This window comes from Sceloporus undulatus, chromosome 1 (assembly GCF_019175285.1).
Source record: "Sceloporus undulatus isolate JIND9_A2432 ecotype Alabama chromosome 1, SceUnd_v1.1, whole genome shotgun sequence".
NCBI classification, from domain to species: domain Eukaryota; kingdom Metazoa; phylum Chordata; class Lepidosauria; order Squamata; family Phrynosomatidae; genus Sceloporus; species Sceloporus undulatus.
This window is the reverse complement of record NC_056522.1, coordinates 277,978,710-277,996,158: the sequence shown is the minus strand read 5'-3', so window position 1 is coordinate 277,996,158 and position 17,449 is coordinate 277,978,710. Positions and strand designations below refer to the sequence as shown.

Genomic DNA, 17,449 nt, shown 5'->3' with positions numbered 1-17,449 from the left:
TTACTCCACGGTACACTGGAATTCTTGTGAGGATCAGAAAATACAACTCATACAATGTAGTCTGCTCTATATGCTATTGCATGAGGCTTAAATTTACTGAATTTTCTGCCTTCCAGACCACATACAGATTTTTAACTTTTTCCATCCATAGCATCCTCAAGTGGATTTTGTATTGGAAATACTATTTTATTTAATGTTTTCTTCCGTTTTTCTTTAGGAACACTGTTTGAAGATAAAGGAGAGAAGCATGGTAAAAAAGGAATTTGTATGTGGGAGTGCATTGATAAAATACACAAAAGGAGTCCTGTTTTCTTCAATTACCTCTATACACCAAATGAAACCGAGGTATTAAGCTGAAATTTAGCATCTTTGTATTCCTGGAATCTGAATATAGTTTGCTGTTAGTGGAATTCATTCTATTCATTTTAGACTTTAAAAGGAGTAATTAGTGAGATGTTCACCAATTTATACATAATTATTTCTCTACCTAAAAATCATGTCCCTGATTCAAAGAAAAGTTTACTTCTTTGTTAGTGACATTCTTATTCTAACATTCTTCCACTGAGCTTCATGTGAGATAACATAGCTCTTCTTCTCCCTTCTTCATCCTCACATCAACCCTATGAGGTAAAAGTGAGAGGATATGATTGGCACAAGATCACCCTTTGAATTCTGAGTAGCTACTGAAATCTGAATATCCCATGTCTCAGGCCACCTTGGCATTTTAAAAAAAACCTGTGTGACAAAAAGCACTGTTCGTGTGTGTGTGTGTGTGTGTGTGTATATATAATTCAAAAGGGATCTCAGTTACATACAATAATATTTCAGTATAACATAAACAGGAAAATAAGACACTCGGGCCTTCCATTCTGGTAGTCAAGGACAGCTGTCTCAGCCCAGGATTTCCTCTGCCCCATCTCGGATTTGCCCCTTTTCACTTGCTGCCCCTCACTCCTGGAACCTACTTCCCCCGCAAGCAAGGGCCATCCCTTCTTTAACCAGCTTCAAAACGGAGTTGAAGGCCATCCTGTTCAGAGAAGCGTTCCCAGGCATTGCATAACTGTCACTTGGTATTTGATGTTTTTTTGTTGCCTGTTTTATTGAATCATTTCCTGTATTGCTATGTATTTTATATGAATTATCCTACTAGAGAGGCAGGCTAGCTCCAACAAGCCTCCCTGAAGAAGATTAACCATCCATTAAGAAGCCAAGCCCTCCCTCCAGTCCATCTGCCTTGGTCCAGGCCTCGGAGGTAGAGAAGAACTGCTGGACCTCATCCTCTTCCCCGCCACCACTCCCTTCTTCTTTTGTGTCACGTCTTTTTAGATTGTAAGCCTGAGGGCAGGGAACCGTCTAATTAAAAGATTGTATGTACAGTGCTGTGTAAATTTACAGCGCTTTATAAATAAAGGTTAATAATAATAACAAAAGGAGGAAGAATAACATCAGTCATACGTTTATATAAAATCTGACCAAATGTCCAAATATAAGTCCATTTGTAAATTTAGTCTATACACCATTCTTTCAAACATTGCATGCGTTGTTAGATCTTCTATCCATTGGATTACAGGTGAAGAAAAATTATCTTTCTAGTAAAGAAGGATCAGTCTTAGTAGTCAATAGGGTGCACTGGCCATTTGTTAATTTCAAGAAACAGTTAAATAATTCAAAAGTTCATACACATCCCTGAATATCAAAGAACTTTCCAAAATGAAATTTACTTGTGTGGTTACTTCCTCCCAAAAATGTAGCTACCATGAGACAGCTCCAAAACATGTGTCAAGCAAGCATTAGCAGCCAAAAAAATTCAGTCTGATGACTTCTTGGGATATGATATAATAAAATGTTTGTATTGGCTTGCAATTTAGGCAACTTGCCATAAGAATTCAGAAAATGTCAGGTCAACTCAATTATGTTCCATCTTGCTACCCATGACATTATGAAATGCACAGTGTTTTGAGTTTTGGAAAGAGAGGTCAATAATACTGGAAAGCTAACATGGCTTTTGTAATTTGCAGGCATCCTTTCTACAGGTATTAAAACCAAATGTAAGCATATCCAGTCTTAAAAAGTGGGATTACTACACAGAAGAGACCTTGGCCACAGGCCCTTCTTATGACTGGACCATGGTAATTACAAAGTGTAGCATCTTGGATGAACCTGACCTGAGGGATGTTTCACCTTCCCACAGTAAGAGGAAAATTGTTTGGCCATGCTATGATGACATCAACAAAGTTCAGCCTGATGCCATTACTAGCCTATTAAATGTAAGTATAAATATTTTGCATATCTACTCAACATTTGTCTAGTTCTTTAAATTAAAAAGTTTTTGGTAGTAAAAAAATGAAATAATCATTTATTAGAGTTTAAGTAGGGAGGGAGATGAAGATTTTTAAAGAGCATTATAAAAACATTAAGAAGAGGTGTTTGAATGTCCTGTTCAGTTATTTTAGACGTTTCCAAAATAATGCCTCTTAGAATGTAGCTACCAGAATGTAGCTGTCAGAAGAAATCTTATCACAGATCAGCATACATTCCATAGTTATGTATTTCCCCACCAGCATTACACATACGTAAGGCGCTGTTTTCCTGCAGTCAGGTGTAACAAAGGTTGCAGAGGACGGGGGTAAAGAAAGATTTCTTGAAATATAATGGAAGTAGTCTTTCATCCCAAAGTGAGGACAACTTCTTTTCTGAAGTAGGTTTATCATCTTTCCCAGATTTATTGCAAGCTGTCCAGTTATCTGTACAAATTACATTTGAACTGTCAATGTTTCCAAAATCTTGGAAATGCCTGGCAGTGGGTTGAACTAGATGGCCTTCGTAGCTCTTCCAACTCCATGGTCCTATGATTCTGTTCTATGATTCATTGAAATCCAGTGCATGTTTTATAGTAGTTGTGAGTTGCAATTGTGTTTGATTAATTGTGAAATGCCTTATTTGACTTATTTTGAATCAGTATAGAAAAAGGTCTGTTCATTTACTTGTTGTACTAAAGATATGCATAGCAATGTAGCCATTGTCCTTAAAGGCCCATATTTGTTAAGCAAATTCAAGCAGCTGTATACCATGACTATCATACATGCTGTCTCCCAACGAATAATAAATTCCATTAGAAAAAAAATTGTAGGAATTGGTGTCAAGAGTAATGAATGCAGAAATGTTTGGAGTATTTGTTTTGAAATCTTTTAGCTGGGTTTTTATAAGTACCAGAAGCCATTTTCCTCAGTTAATTGTTTCAAAGCAAGGAAAAAATATATAACAAATGTTGGAATTTTGTAGATGCTTCTGTACTTAACCATCTTCAGCTTACAATAATTCTTAGCTATGCTAACCTGCTATGGAAAATGGATTCTAAATTAGTCTATAATAACACACTATATTCTTGGCTTCATATGCCTTTCTCTTAGCATATGATCCTTCTGCAGTTAAGAGCCAGAACTGTAATTTTGCCATAAATAAAATGTGTGGTTGAAAAACATAATAGCTACTGGCTCCAACTTGCTCTTCATGGCAGTATCACTATTCTTAAAACTTCTCACACTTCTCTTTATAATGGGGACAGCTACTTCAGGGGGTCAGGGAGGTGATTTACCACCACCATCAGATGTGCTTGAAGTTGCCTCTGTCCACCACTGATTTTCAGCAGCAACTAAGGGGGGGGGGGAACAACTTTAACGCAAGCATTTTTCTTGATTTAAAAGGGAATTTCTATGTTTGCTTTGCATTTCAGGAACAAACCACAAAAGGCCATCATATCACCATTGTTGTTATTGTTGTTGGAGCTTTAAATATTTCATTCTGCAGAATTTAATAATGTGATTTTCAGGAGTGTCTTGGGAAGCACAAAACAGCCTTGGGGCTACATGTGGGTTATTGGTGTGGCTGTTTCCCTTACCTGTTCAGAATACAAGCTGAATTGTAAGATTCGTTTCTGTGAACAAAAGGAACTCCTAATGACAGACGATATATTGTACTCTGTGAAATCGTAGCTATATGAATCACAGTTCACTGTGTCATCAAGTTGTATGTGTATGCTTATTTTGGTAAAACACAGATTCAGGTTATTACTTTTTTATGGGCTGAAGGACCAATTCAGAAGTGACATATGTCCATATGTCTCAAGAATGAATGTGGGGTGTGGTAATTCCCCCCTCCCCATGCAATTTGTGGGCTTGGTCACCACATTTCTACCCCAGCACTCACTGTAGGCTACACTAGACTCAGACCTGACCAAAAAATGAAATAAAATTAAACCAGGACATGGGATTGGGATGATTGGGCTTCAAGTGGCCTTGCGATCATCCCTCCCAGAGTCATCTGGAGGAAAGAAAATAACATTCTATAAGGTTTTACATCTGAGGGCTCTGTGGGGGATACAAAAGTAACCCTGGAAGACCAGATGTAACTCATAAGTAGGGTTGCCATAAGTCAGGACCTCCAAACCAGGACAAATGTAGGACACATTTTTGTGTCCTACATTTGAAAAGGAGCCTCGCTGAGGGGAGGCTTCCTTCCCCGCCTGGGCCCCGTTCTCGCCGGCGGAGCCCAAGCGGGGAAGGAATCCTCCCCTCAGCCCAGGGGCGGGGGAAATCCTGGGGGTGGGGGCAAACCAGGGCGGGACCGTGCGGACCCACCCCAAACTGGGAAAGTCCCACCCCCAGGCGGGATATGGCAAGCCTACTCATAGGCCACATTTTGCCCATCCTGGTACAGACACTGTTTCATGAAAATGCATTAATCTCATTTCTTTTATTTCCCAAATTTCTGTTATTTCTTAATTTCTACCATGTTTTTAACAGGAAACATCTCTACAGGAGGCTAACAGAAGAGGTCAAATTTCTAATTTGACAACACAAATAACTTAATGATGTCACATGAATACTAAATAAGTCTTTCCGTTTCATTTCCCTGTTTAAAATTACAGTTTAGTAATGCTTTTTAGGAAGCAATCCTGACTGTATATAATGTCATAACACTGACATACATAACAATAATTCTTCCACCATGTTAAAAGGTTGTAGCCTTTGTGTTTGTAAATATAAACAGAAGTATTCAATCTTAGGAAAAATTGTTTGTGTTATTTATAGGAAATTGAAAGATTGGAAAACAAGTTACATCAGAACCCAGAAAGATGGCAACAACTGTGGGAAAGAGTCAAAGTAAATGTTAAAGAAGATACAAGGCAGGGCAATGTAAGTGCTGGAAGGTGCACTCTGACAAGTAATTCCATTTCTTCTGTGAATGTTGTTGTGTTCCAACAAACATTTTGTTGAAAGTGAATATTCTTTTAAGGACCAGAACAGACTAGTTGCATCAGCCAGCTTTGAGCCAGCTTGAGGGTGTGACATTTACACACACCACACACCCGTCACCTTGAAGCCATGCCAGCGATTACACACCAGGCAGCTTCAAGGCAACTCAGGTGCTTGGCATTTAGACACCACACACCCCAGAGCCAATGAAATGCCAGCTGCAGAGGCAAAGGGGTGGCTTTTCTTCAGCCCCAAATAGGATTGGAACGGAAGCTGGCTGGATTGGGGCCACGCATCTGTTTGCCACAGCCCCAATCCAGCCTTAATTGTGGCGGCTCCAAGCCATTCCATCGGGGCTGTCTGTTTTTGTTTACTGACTATAGCTGTGTATGCATTTTATAAAGGCTGTGCATTTAACAAGGTTACAGTGCAATCCTGTACATGTCTACTATTCATAAATTTCCTCATTGAGTTCAGTGAGATTTAATCCTAGGATTACAGTTTTATTCATACTTTCATTGATAGACAGACAACTGGGAGACTAAGTGCAGAGGTTGCTTCCGCATGGCCCCTTAGCACCAATGTTGTTTTCCCATGTTTGGGAATGATGTGAGATGGAGTGAATCTAATTGCAGTGGAAGAGGAAATTTGCCAAAAGCTAGAGATATTAAAATGACCTCGGGAGTGATTTTAGTGAGGTGCAAGCAGACTGCATTAAAGAAAGGGTGGAAAGGCCCATTATGTGAGCAGCTTTCTAGTTGCCCAAGCCTAGATCTAAATCATTATGTCCAAGTAAAAAGGTAAAGGTAAAGATTTCCCCTTTGACAAGGTTGTCAAATCGTGCTTGACTGTAGGGGGCATTGCTCATCTCCATTACTCAGCCAAGGGAGCCACATTGTCAAAGACAGTTCTGTGATCATGGGGTCAGCATGAATACACAGAAAGCTGTTACCTTCCCACCAAAGTGGTACCTATTTAGCTACTTACACTTTTACAAGCTTTCAAACTGCTAGGTTGGCAGAAGCTGGGGCTAGTGACGGGAAGTACATACACTTTAAAAGCAGAAGATATAAGGCTTGAAACACAGTATTCCTCAGACAAAATAGAAATAATCAACTAAATTAGCAGAAATTAGCCAGCTCCAGTGATAGGACTATTTAAAATAAATTACCCTCTTAGGCAATTTTCTATCAAAAGGGGGCAACTTAATTAAATTGTTAATAAGTTGGAATTTCAGTTGGAATTTATTAAGTTGTTAATTGATTAAATGAGAGCCTAAACTAAGGAGCTAAGAAATTTTACATTTCTCAACTGATTCTTTAGCTAAAGTTTGGCTTTTTGAAAAAAACATTTCTTGCTTTTTGTTCATCCCTTAGGGTTGGAGAATTACAATGTTTAGATCACTATGTTCAAACAAGTAACTTGTTCCAGTGGGATAAATTGCATTAAGGGCTTTTGAGATTATCAGTCTCAATAATTTATCCCTTTTTCCACCTTATTCTAAACATAATAAAGGATCCATATTATTGAAACCAGATATTTCTTTAGATAATCTTCAGGGGACTTCAGAAGGTTGTAGAAAAACTTAGAATCCATTTAAAATGAAGATCAAAAAACAAGGGGGGCAAGAGGGTAAGGCGTAAAATTAAAGAAGGCATTTTTCGGTTTCATTATGGTGAGGTCTTTACTGCAGGCTTATAACTTAAATTTAATGGCAGTTTTACATAAACATATTAGTTAATTTCCCCCCCTCTTCTAATGTAAATCTAATTCAGTTTGATATTTTAGGTTATTTATAACTAATGCAGTAACTCTATTATTATACTTTTCCTGTTTCTGACCACCACACATTCATACCTTGAAGTATAACTTTATTTATCTTCCCATATGCTGTTCTGCACTTGTTTATCTTATTTTTACTTGTTAAGGTATTTCTGTCTCACCCTGTATCATACAGTTTCAGGACACAATGTAATAAAACCAGTTATATCAATTTAAACAATATAAAACAATCAAATCATTTAAACATTCTACAACCATATTTAATGATTGGACAGTTATGGATAAGAAGTCATGTTTCCATTTGGTACCGGAATGACACCAGAACTGGCACCAATCCGTCTCCTTAGTGCAGCTTCTAAACTCTTTTCAAGTGCAGCCCCAGAAAAACTGCATTACACAGTATAATCTAAAAGTTACCAATGCATGAACTGCTGTGGCTATGTTATTGCTCTGCATGAAACTGTAACTGATGGTCCCAAGCAGTCTGAGCCACAGAGTCTACCTTGGCCTATAGCAGGGGTAGGCAACCTTTTTGAGCCGGGGGCCGGGTTGCTGTCCCTCAGACAACTGGGGGGGGGGGGGGAGCCAAAAAATAAATAATTAATTTTTAAAAAATTAAATAAATAAATAAACCGGGACAAATGTAGGACAAAAATTTCAAATGGGGGACACTTTTTAAAAAAATATGGAGGACATGCTAAAAAATTTGCTGATTTTTTAAAAATGTTAATATAAATGCATGTTTCGGAGGCTTCTATAGACAATTGCCCCCCTTGCCCGCCGCTTGCTCCCCTTGCCTGCCGCTTGCCCCCCTTGCCCACCTCCTCCTGATAGGCCAAAGGCTCCGGCGGCAATCGGCAGCAGGACCAGACTGGGGCCGGTCCCAAGGCCTTGCTGGGCCGCATCCAGCCCGCGGGCCGCAGGTTGCCTACCCCTGGCCTATAGCATACAGAGAATGATGGAAGAATATTCTCAAACTACACATCTGGTACCTCAGGGTGAGTACAGCATCCATCTTCTCAAGATTCAGCTTTAGTTTCTTGATTCCCATCTGGCCCATCATAGCATCAAGGCACTGATCCAGCACCTGCACAACCCCAACAACGAGAAGTAGAACTGAGTGTCATCAGCATACTGATGGAAGCTCACCCAAAAATTCCTAACCATCTCTATCCGCATCTTCATGTAGATATTAAAAAACATGGTGGATAGGATGGAAACCTGTGGCACCCTACACTTTAATAGTTGCAAGGCTGAGCAGGAATCTCTAAAGTCACACTCTGGAACCCGCCCTGAAGATTGGAACCTCTCTTCTAGCCCCAGGCTTCTTTAAGTTATCTCTATGCACCCAGACTACTGCAGTTTTCCCTTACAGCTGTTTCAGTTAACTACCTCATATTCTCTGCACCTTACCAGTACTATCCTGTACACAGCCATCTTGTCTCCATCATCTTCCACCCTGGCTGTCCCAACTGGTATCACTTTAACATACTAACACCTGATAAGCCTTCACCTAAAAATTTTCCACTGTCATTTTCATCATGGCAGGGAGAGCAGGCTCCATGCCATTTTTGGAACCTTCCTGACAATCCTATCCCTAATATTTAAAGCCATCCTCACGCACTCTCCTTCATATTCCTTTTATTTGGCATGAACTTAGCCATTCTTGGCAGCACTTGCTGCTCTCCAATTACTTTGTGTAGCCACTTTTTCATTCATCAAATCAGCTTCAATCCATCCTCTAAATCCTATTTCCTCCAGTTTCCTGGGCCCCTAGAGATCGATGTCTCTTCCTGTCTACTCTTACTTCACTCCTTTCCCAAGCTCCTTCTTCCAACTTCATTTTTCTCTGTCTCCATTAACACTTTCCAGATAAGAACTGGGACATCTCTGTGTTTTACACTGGGCACACCTATTAACACAATGCCACTAAAATAATATAGACTAATATGGCAATGTCTAGCAGAGATATAATTAAAATAATGAGAAAGCATTTCCCAGATTTTGTTTGAGAAAGTACTAGTATGTGTAGCTGATCAGACTTAATTGCTAGGGACAGTTCACTTTTGTTCTTTAACCACTTTGCAAAAAAACTAAATGTTCCTTTGAATAGTCATGAGAGAGAATAAAATGTACATTTGTTACTTATAAAATCTTTTTTTTAAAAAATGAAAACATTTCACACAACAAACATTTAATTTAGTCTGTGAACATGTGCATTGTGCTCTAGCTGAATCAAATCTCAGTGGCGGCTGCAGCTCCAATTTAAACATCCAGGAGTCCCACTTTAGAGAGTTACTATGGCGGGTTACAGACTGCCTGTTTGGGGTGGCCTGTTCCCGCCCCTTTCCCCGCTGTATCGGGACCTCAGCTGCCAGAACGGCAGCCTCCGAGGCCCTGATCTGCCACTTTCCAGGCCGCAGGGAAGCGGCAAAAGCCCGCTTCCCCGCAGCCTGGAAAGGGGTGTCCTTGGGGCTTCAAGCCCCAAGGACACCCGGCGACGGCAAGGAGGAGGAGAAAGGGCCGCTTGGCCCCTTTCTCCCTTGCGTCGCTGCTGCAGCCGTCTAAAGGCTGCTCCAGCGAAGCAAACTGCAGAAGGAGCTCCATTTAGGAGCTCCTTCTCGCGCCGTGGAAAGGGCACTCTATGCGCCCTCGCATGGCGCGACGATGTCACGTCCGCTCCGCCTCGTTTGGAGGCGGCGTATTCGTGACTTCGTAATGGCGGCCCCCGTGTGGAACAGGTGCCGCCATTTTGTACAGACTGGGTCCGTACTAGGGTCACTTCTTGACGCCCCTTTCTAACCCTGTAACGGGCCTATGTTTGGGAACCTTTGCTTATCCACTTAGAACTCTCGAATGTTATCCTACTTTTTAAAGCATCGAAGGCATCCTTCCGGCTCTTCAGCAATAATGTCTGCCAATCTGCATTCCTATCAGAAGAGGTCTTTGTTGCATCTACCAGACAGTGGATTGGGTGAAGAACAAAATGCCAACATATCACCCTCCAATGGTGTGGAAAGGAGAGTAACTACGCTGTACAATCAGTTCACGTCAAAGAATGATGAAAATAGGTAATATAAATGATCACTTTGACACAAAACGTTCTTTCACCAGGGAAAGAAATGTATATCGCTTTTTTAATATGAGATTTTAAACTGCAGATAACCAAATGTAATACATGTAATTCTTGTAGAAAACTGTGCCACTACTAAACTTAACTCCAGAATTATGTCTCTCTTCGAATCTTTGTGATTTTTATATATTTATTTGCTTTACTTGCAAACTAATTCTTTTACATTTATATGTTTTATTTCTTTATATTATATAAATAAATTGCCATTTAATCCAGAAGTATAATTTTTATATATTTATATATAAATATATAAAATTATACTTCTGGATTAAATGGCAATGAAAATTAAAAGGCAATTTAAATAAAAACATAAACAATCATTAGAAAAAAAAATTTCTCTATAAAACCAGCAATTGCAAATAAAGCAAATAAATATATATGTGTGTATGTGTGTGTATTATACACACACACACACACACACACACACACAGTGTATGCTTTATTTGCAATTGCTGGTCTTATAGAGAAAAAGATTTTTCTAATGATAGTTTATGTTTTTATTTAAATTGCCTTTAATTTTCATTGCCATTTAATCCAGAAGTATAATTGTATTAACTAAAGTAAAATGCAAGATGCTAACTGTAAATAGAGACTAAATAATTACTACCTTATAACACACAATGCAGACAATCTTCTTACTATATGAAACAATTAAAACAACTCAGTTCCTGTCTGTGAATCATACCATGCATAACTCGCAGACCTTGTGCCTTGTTTGTGGAGGAATATACAGTGATTATACAGATAAGTTAAACAAAATGTAGTAATGATTAGGTCAAGGTCGTTTCTTTGTAAAGAAATATACAGAAATGCATAGGAACTACCAGTAGTCCCTTTTTATGTACTGCTATTTATGGTTATATTCAACAGAATCCTTTTTTAAAGTAAGATGTTTATGTATTATATTCAAGGTCATTTGAAGGTACACTTTACAAAAGAGGAGCTTTACTAAAAGGCTGGAAACCTCGCTGGTTTGTGCTAGATGTTACCAAACACCAGGTAAAATGCAGTAATGCATATCAACAGATCTTTCCCATCTTTTTCTTGCCTGTCTCCATGTATGTGTATCAAAAAATGTTTCAGGGATCTTTGTAACCCTTCATAGCACATTTGGGAGATGAGGGTGCCATCTTGTCAGTGGCAGACACAACTGGCTTTCAACAGATTAATGATTATGTGGGGGATAAGTGGTTAATGGTGCAGAGTGCTCTGTTAAAAGTTGCAAAAAAAAAAAACCCTGCTTGCATATGTTATAAAATCTTGAAATGACTGGAATTTTATGGCATCCCTCTTGATTATATTTTGCATATGAGCTCTGAAAACAAAAGTTAATTATGCACAGATGACAATACATGTATCCTTAAACGGAAGCATTAGCTACATGACTCCTGAGTTTGTAGCACCTCTCTAATGTATATTTAGTATGTATTTTTTCCTGCATAAATGGGGGGGGGGGGGGTGTTCAAAAATCTAAGAGCTTTTTCTCCCTCCCTTCCAGTCAGGATTTTTTGCTGACACAAAAGATAATAATTGAAAGATGCTGTAATTAATGAAGTTTGGGGGTCTATGTAAGCAACCTCTTTATCTTTAAGACTATAAGAAGGACTTGCATACTTTCACTTCTGTTTTAGGGTGTGTTAAATGACTCAACTTTACAATCTGGATAATTTATTTACACTATTAGTTATTTACAGAATATTTGTGCAGCCTTTCCCATCATAATTACCCACAATGACATCAAATATAAAAATTCTCTGAGATGACTGTAAAATTTAACTCTAACCAATTTCCAATGGTTGAGACTCCCCGAAAGTTGTGACACACACCATAGCAGATTCTCAAATGTGTATCTGTTTGTTTGTTTTCATAATACTTGAAATACTGAATTATTTCTCCCCCCCCCCCCCAGCTACGGTATTATGATTCAATGGATGATGCATGCTGTAGGGGCCATATTGACCTTGCAGAAGTGGAAAGTGTGATACCTGCTTCACCAACGATTGGTGCTCCAAAACATGCTAATGAAAAAGCATTCTTTGATGTAAGTGTGTTGCCAGCAGATAATTAAAGTAGCACTGGAGATAATAGCTGAAGAACCATTCTCACATGAATTATTTTTGAAGCTTTAATCTGACCATTCTAGCTCATCACATTCCTGACTTGCTCAAATGAATAGAATAACCCCAGTGTCCACTGGTCAGCAACATCATGATCGGATTGAAGCTTACTCTTTTTAGCCTTTAAAGGCTGATGACAGAAAACGGTGCTATTAATCTCTTAATATAAACATTATACACCCACATTTGTAGACGTAGAGGTCCTTCTGTAGAAGGAGAGGTCCACAGAAATCAAATGTTTATACAATTACTTGTGTCGCATGCTTAGCAAAGTGATATAGGTAGGAAATGACAGGTTGCATACCTGTAATTGCAATTTGTTGAATGATCGCTTGTGCAGTTACACAATTGGGTTATCTTGTGCAGAATGCCACTTCTAGAATGACATGCAAGCATTTTGGCAATAGTCCTGCCCATCTCCAGCAACTCTATATAAGGGGCTTGCCAACAAAACCACCAGTTTCAGGGCCCAGCAGGGTACGACAAGCAGAGAATGGGCAGAGTTGTATGAGTGCACAGATTACCACTCGAAGTACTACAGTTACTGGTATGGAACCTGCCCTGCATGGTTTCTGTGCCTCGCACAAATGGGAGACTAGCAAGCTACACATAAGAAGGAGGCAGGAGTGTGGCTGCAAGCCAGTCACATTTTATTGAGCATTAAGTCAGAAGCAGAACATCAGACACAAAACAGGAACATCAGGCCTCTCTCCAATACTGAGCAAACAGTATTGAAATGGTTTCTAGAAACATAACTATCCTGAAACATATGCTCACAGTACAGAATTCAAAGTAAGAAAGAACATTCAAGGCAAACTGGAATTCAGAAAAGCTCTCCCAAAAGCAATATCAGCCCTAGACCTCAAGTCCATAGTCTACGCCCAGATAGCCCCACAACAAATATTCTCAAGCACACCCAGGAATCAGTCTTCCAGGAGAGCAGATGGAGGTCACAAGTGGCCATCACCTTGAAGGGCTTCCAACAGAGTTGTCTCAGGGCAAACTCTAGTTTCCACCTTGGTGTCAGGCCCAGGATCAGAAGGTGGAGGTTTTTGTAGCCTTTCAGGAACTTCTTTACCAACAGATCAAGGAAGCAGAAGGGCTTACTAAAGAGTTGGAAGTTCATAGACCATGGTGAGATAACAGCAGACTGAAGAGAGGGATACACCCCCAGTCGCCAGTGACAGAAGTCTAATATGTGTCTGAGGTTGGCCTCCAAAGGAGGAACCACAAGAGGTCCCCAAAAATCCTGGAACATCCTCCACTTATAGGAGTATGCACATCTGGTAGAAGGATGATGGGCCTCCCTTTCAAACATTATAATATATCACTAGATGATGAGACATGAAAAAGGACAAATTTATGTGCTGAGTAAAGAGAAATTGGCCATAATTCTCTAAAGGATGCTAAATATGAGTGTGGAAAATGCATGCTTTATAAGGATATGATTTTATTGTCTTTCTATCTTATTTTGTAGCTGAAAACAAGTAAACGTGTCTACAATTTCTGTGCCCAAGATGCACAGAATGCCCAGCAATGGATGGACAGGATACAGAGTTGCATTTCAGATGCGTAGCAAGGAATGTCAGTTTGCTGCCAACAGTGGAAAGGAAATGCAATTTCAACATGCATGAGTAACTGTGGATTGTGTGAAAATGGTTATTGCAAATCAAGCAGCCTTATATTCAGCCATAAAAGCATAGTATTTCCTTAAGTTTGTCATTTGTATATAAAGACTCTGTTTCCACATGGTGGGCACTCAAGACTGATAACCTTTTTGCCTGGACAACATTTCTCTTTAATACAATTCCAAGCTTGGCGATCTGTCAGGATTGCACTAAGATAGATTCATATCAGCAGTGTTTAATCCTGAATATTTATGAATCATTTCCCCACAAATAACCCTCTGTTTTCCACTAAGTGTCTTGCTTCACACAGAGGAGTTTATTTTCACATTAATTTCTTTTTTGGGGAGGGCAGTATACAATCCTTCAGTGCCTCTAGATTTCAAAGTTGATAGATATACATTGCTGACAGTTGTGAGGCACTTACATTACAGATAAACATAAAATGTTAAGATACTATTTCCTTTTTTGCTAGTAGTTTTCTGATCTTTTCCCCCCAGAAATAACTAAATATTAATTAAAGAATACATTTTTCCTTTGTATTCTCTCTTCCTGTTGCAGCAGATCAGTGGAAATAAAAGCAAACCAGACAAGAGAAGGAGCCTATTACAAATCAGATCTGGCAAGGAAAGAAGCCTGAGAAATATAAACTTGTATAGTAACTTATGTGCTATTCTCTTCATTGTAAAATGAAATAACACAATGATAAATGCACTAAACAAAAAGAACACTTGCACTGAAATCCTTGAAAACAGACATTTTGAAGGACAAAAGTAAATTATTTATAGCAAAATGCTAGCTAGATAACGAGTGATTACAGATAATGAATATGTACATAATTGGGCTTAATATGATGTGATTTGATACTTTAAAAACATTTTTGCACATAAATTGGAAGAATGTTTTTAGTTTGTTTTTACATTTGCTAACCTTGTATTTGTTCATCTTTAAAAATCTTTGAGGAAATTTTGTTGTTTTGGGTTTTTTACTCTCTAAAATTAATACAAGTTTCACTTGCTACAACCTGTGATGAGTTTTTACTGTGGAGTCTCTACATAGTTAAAATGCAATGTCTTCATTTTGAATACTAAGATGCTAAATATCAAATTTATATGTCAAAGTTTATATATACGTACTAAGTACTTCCTAGGGTTTAGTAATGTTGCTTATAACTCAATGGCTGTGTTTACATGTAATACTAAACCATGGTTTAGCATTACGAGGACAAATCACAGCAAACCATGGGCTTCTGCCCTAGCCCCTTCTGCTATTTAGCGTCCTTCAGTTCTATTTTAGATTAACTACAACTTGTCATGCTATCAGAACTCAAACAAACTGTAGTTAGTCTTCTTATTGCTTAATGGAAAACAAGTAAATGTCAAACCATAATTTATGAATCTGGCTTGTTTTCCCTACTGGTAGTTCATGTAAAACTGAAGCAAAAATATCCAGTCTCCTTCCTCCAGAGAAGGAAGATATAGCAAGAGTAGAATCCCAAGACCCACTGTGCCTTGTCCTTGCAATATTTGGCTGTGATTTAGCATTACATAGAAACCAGGCCAATAACAACTAACCAAGCTGACTTCATTTATAGGATTTCAGTTACTGAAATTCTTTTACTTTTTAAAAAAACACACACTATTTTTCTAGCGAATAGTGAATACAGATTGCAGACTGTATGCATAATAGGAAATGCATCTGTAGTTTTAATATATTTGAAATTACAAACAAAAAGGAATGAAGGATTCTTTTCCTAGCATTTTCATCAGACAAACCATCCCCTGGTAAAACTGGTGTTTGCACATTCATGCATTTTTATTTGTATATGAAGTACTTTTTATGTACTTTATGTAATATTGATCCTGTTTGTTCTAAAGTTGTTTAAAATTTACACTACACTACTTACATGGTTGTAACTAGAAAATTTTAATTATTTTATGTATATTACATAACTAGTATATGCTAACCAATTTGTAATAAAGATACTTCATAAGAAAACATTCCTTCTTTACTTTACACCAGTAGTATAGTACAATAAATATTTGACAGCATCTAATTGTACAATTAAATTATATCCCAAATTTCTCTGTAAAAAATGTGTATTTTTGTACAGCAAGTGCCCTCTTGCATGTGAAAAACTGTTCTTAAGTCTATTTTCCCATTGTTAAACTCAAAAAGTCCATGAATAACTTAGCCATATCACTGTTATTATCTACTGGGAAAGTTGTGCTTCATTCTGTGTTGAGTGAATAAATAAAAAAACTGTATGCAACATCAATATCATGAAAATAATGTAACAGTAGTTGGTTATTCAAGTCCGCCACAGGATAGCTCAAAAAGTTTCGTTTTTTGAAGAGAAATATTTGGCTATCAAAACTTTTTTCACGTCACAGAATAAACACACATGCTTCATCGAAAAATTATACGCTTCATTATATTACAGCAACATCTACTCAAATATGTCTAATAACGAAATTTAAAAAAACAACCAAATACCTTGTTTATTAAGAACATAATTGAAACATCTGCTTTTTGTTTCATTTCTATGAAAGAAAAAACACAACTAAATTGAATAATAACTTGATCCCATTTCCTGTCTAGATTAATACATCTCCTCTGAACTTCTTGGCATTTTGGTACATGAACAGCTTATCTGATGGTGTGTCAGCAATGGGAATGCCTTGGTACTGTTTTATGTTCTAAATTAGCACTGTGGAACATGGGGAATGCATTATGTATTGTTTTATTCACATATCTGTTTACTGAAAGCTTTATCTAAGAACTATGAACAGTGGCATGTTTTTCACACAGTTTTTTACCGGTATGCATTCTCCTCGCTGTTTGTTTGTTTGTTTGTTTTGTTTTGTTGTTGTTGTTTAGAAAGTATAGCCAGACCCAAAATGTGGAGTTCAAAATTCAAGTCCTGCAAACAATGGTGACATAGAATTGACCTATACAATAATCTGAAAATGACACAGTCTGGGCTCCTTTAGAACCACAACTTTCATCAAGCCCTTGCATTTCCTCACCTTTTGTAGAAGACAATTCCTGCAGACTCGAAGTGTTCATCCAAGTTTCTAAGATGAAGACATTCTAGAACACAGAGATACCTTGTCTGTCATGCCATACAAAAGTGGTATGGGTGAAAGAAAATACCTAATATAGCATTGCTATAGCAGAGAACACTGTACCATACGCAGGCAGCTGTGTGTCATCCCCCCTCCCGCCATCTGAGGCTTTGTTATGCGGGCAAATTATATTCACATGCCACCATGCACTTCAAAGTTTTCTATACTTAGATAGCACAGAGGAGGTTCAGGATACTGTACATTCACTTCAGAAGGCCTCTGGCCAAATAGTGTATTTGGATTCCAAATAAAATGTCTTCTACATTTAATGTCCAGCACAGGTATCTATACATTTTGCCTAAAACAATCAGCCACAGCAGAATTCCTTGGGCCCCAGGGAAATAAAATTTTCAAAATATAGCTCTAAGCAAAAGTTCTCTGTGTTAAATTGTGTTGTTGTTTTTGTGTG

The 17,449-nt window shown here is 38.2% G+C and overlaps 1 protein-coding gene across 7 annotated transcripts in view; it reads left to right on the top strand.

Annotated features, from left to right (window-relative positions):
• Positions 1 to 16,704, top strand: part of SBF2 (SET binding factor 2) — a 364,188-nt gene extending 347,484 nt beyond the window's left edge. For 3 of the 7 annotated variants that reach the window (XM_042461134.1, XM_042461050.1, XM_042460884.1), the window contains 7 exons: positions 218 to 345; positions 2,019 to 2,267; positions 5,091 to 5,195; positions 9,885 to 10,108; positions 11,082 to 11,169; positions 12,080 to 12,211; positions 13,765 to 16,703. In XM_042461134.1, the coding sequence (XP_042317068.1) occupies positions 218 to 345; positions 2,019 to 2,267; positions 5,091 to 5,195; positions 9,885 to 10,108; positions 11,082 to 11,169; positions 12,080 to 12,211; positions 13,765 to 13,863 (1,025 nt within the window). In that variant the 3' untranslated portion in view covers positions 13,864 to 16,703. Of the gene's footprint in view, positions 1 to 217; positions 346 to 2,018; positions 2,268 to 5,090; positions 5,196 to 9,884; positions 10,109 to 11,081; positions 11,170 to 12,079; positions 12,212 to 13,764 lie in introns of all 7 variants that reach the window. The other 4 variants (XM_042461173.1, XM_042461200.1, XM_042460973.1 and 1 more) reach the window with 4 other exon arrangements.
• The last annotated feature ends 745 nt before the right edge of the window (positions 16,705 to 17,449 follow it).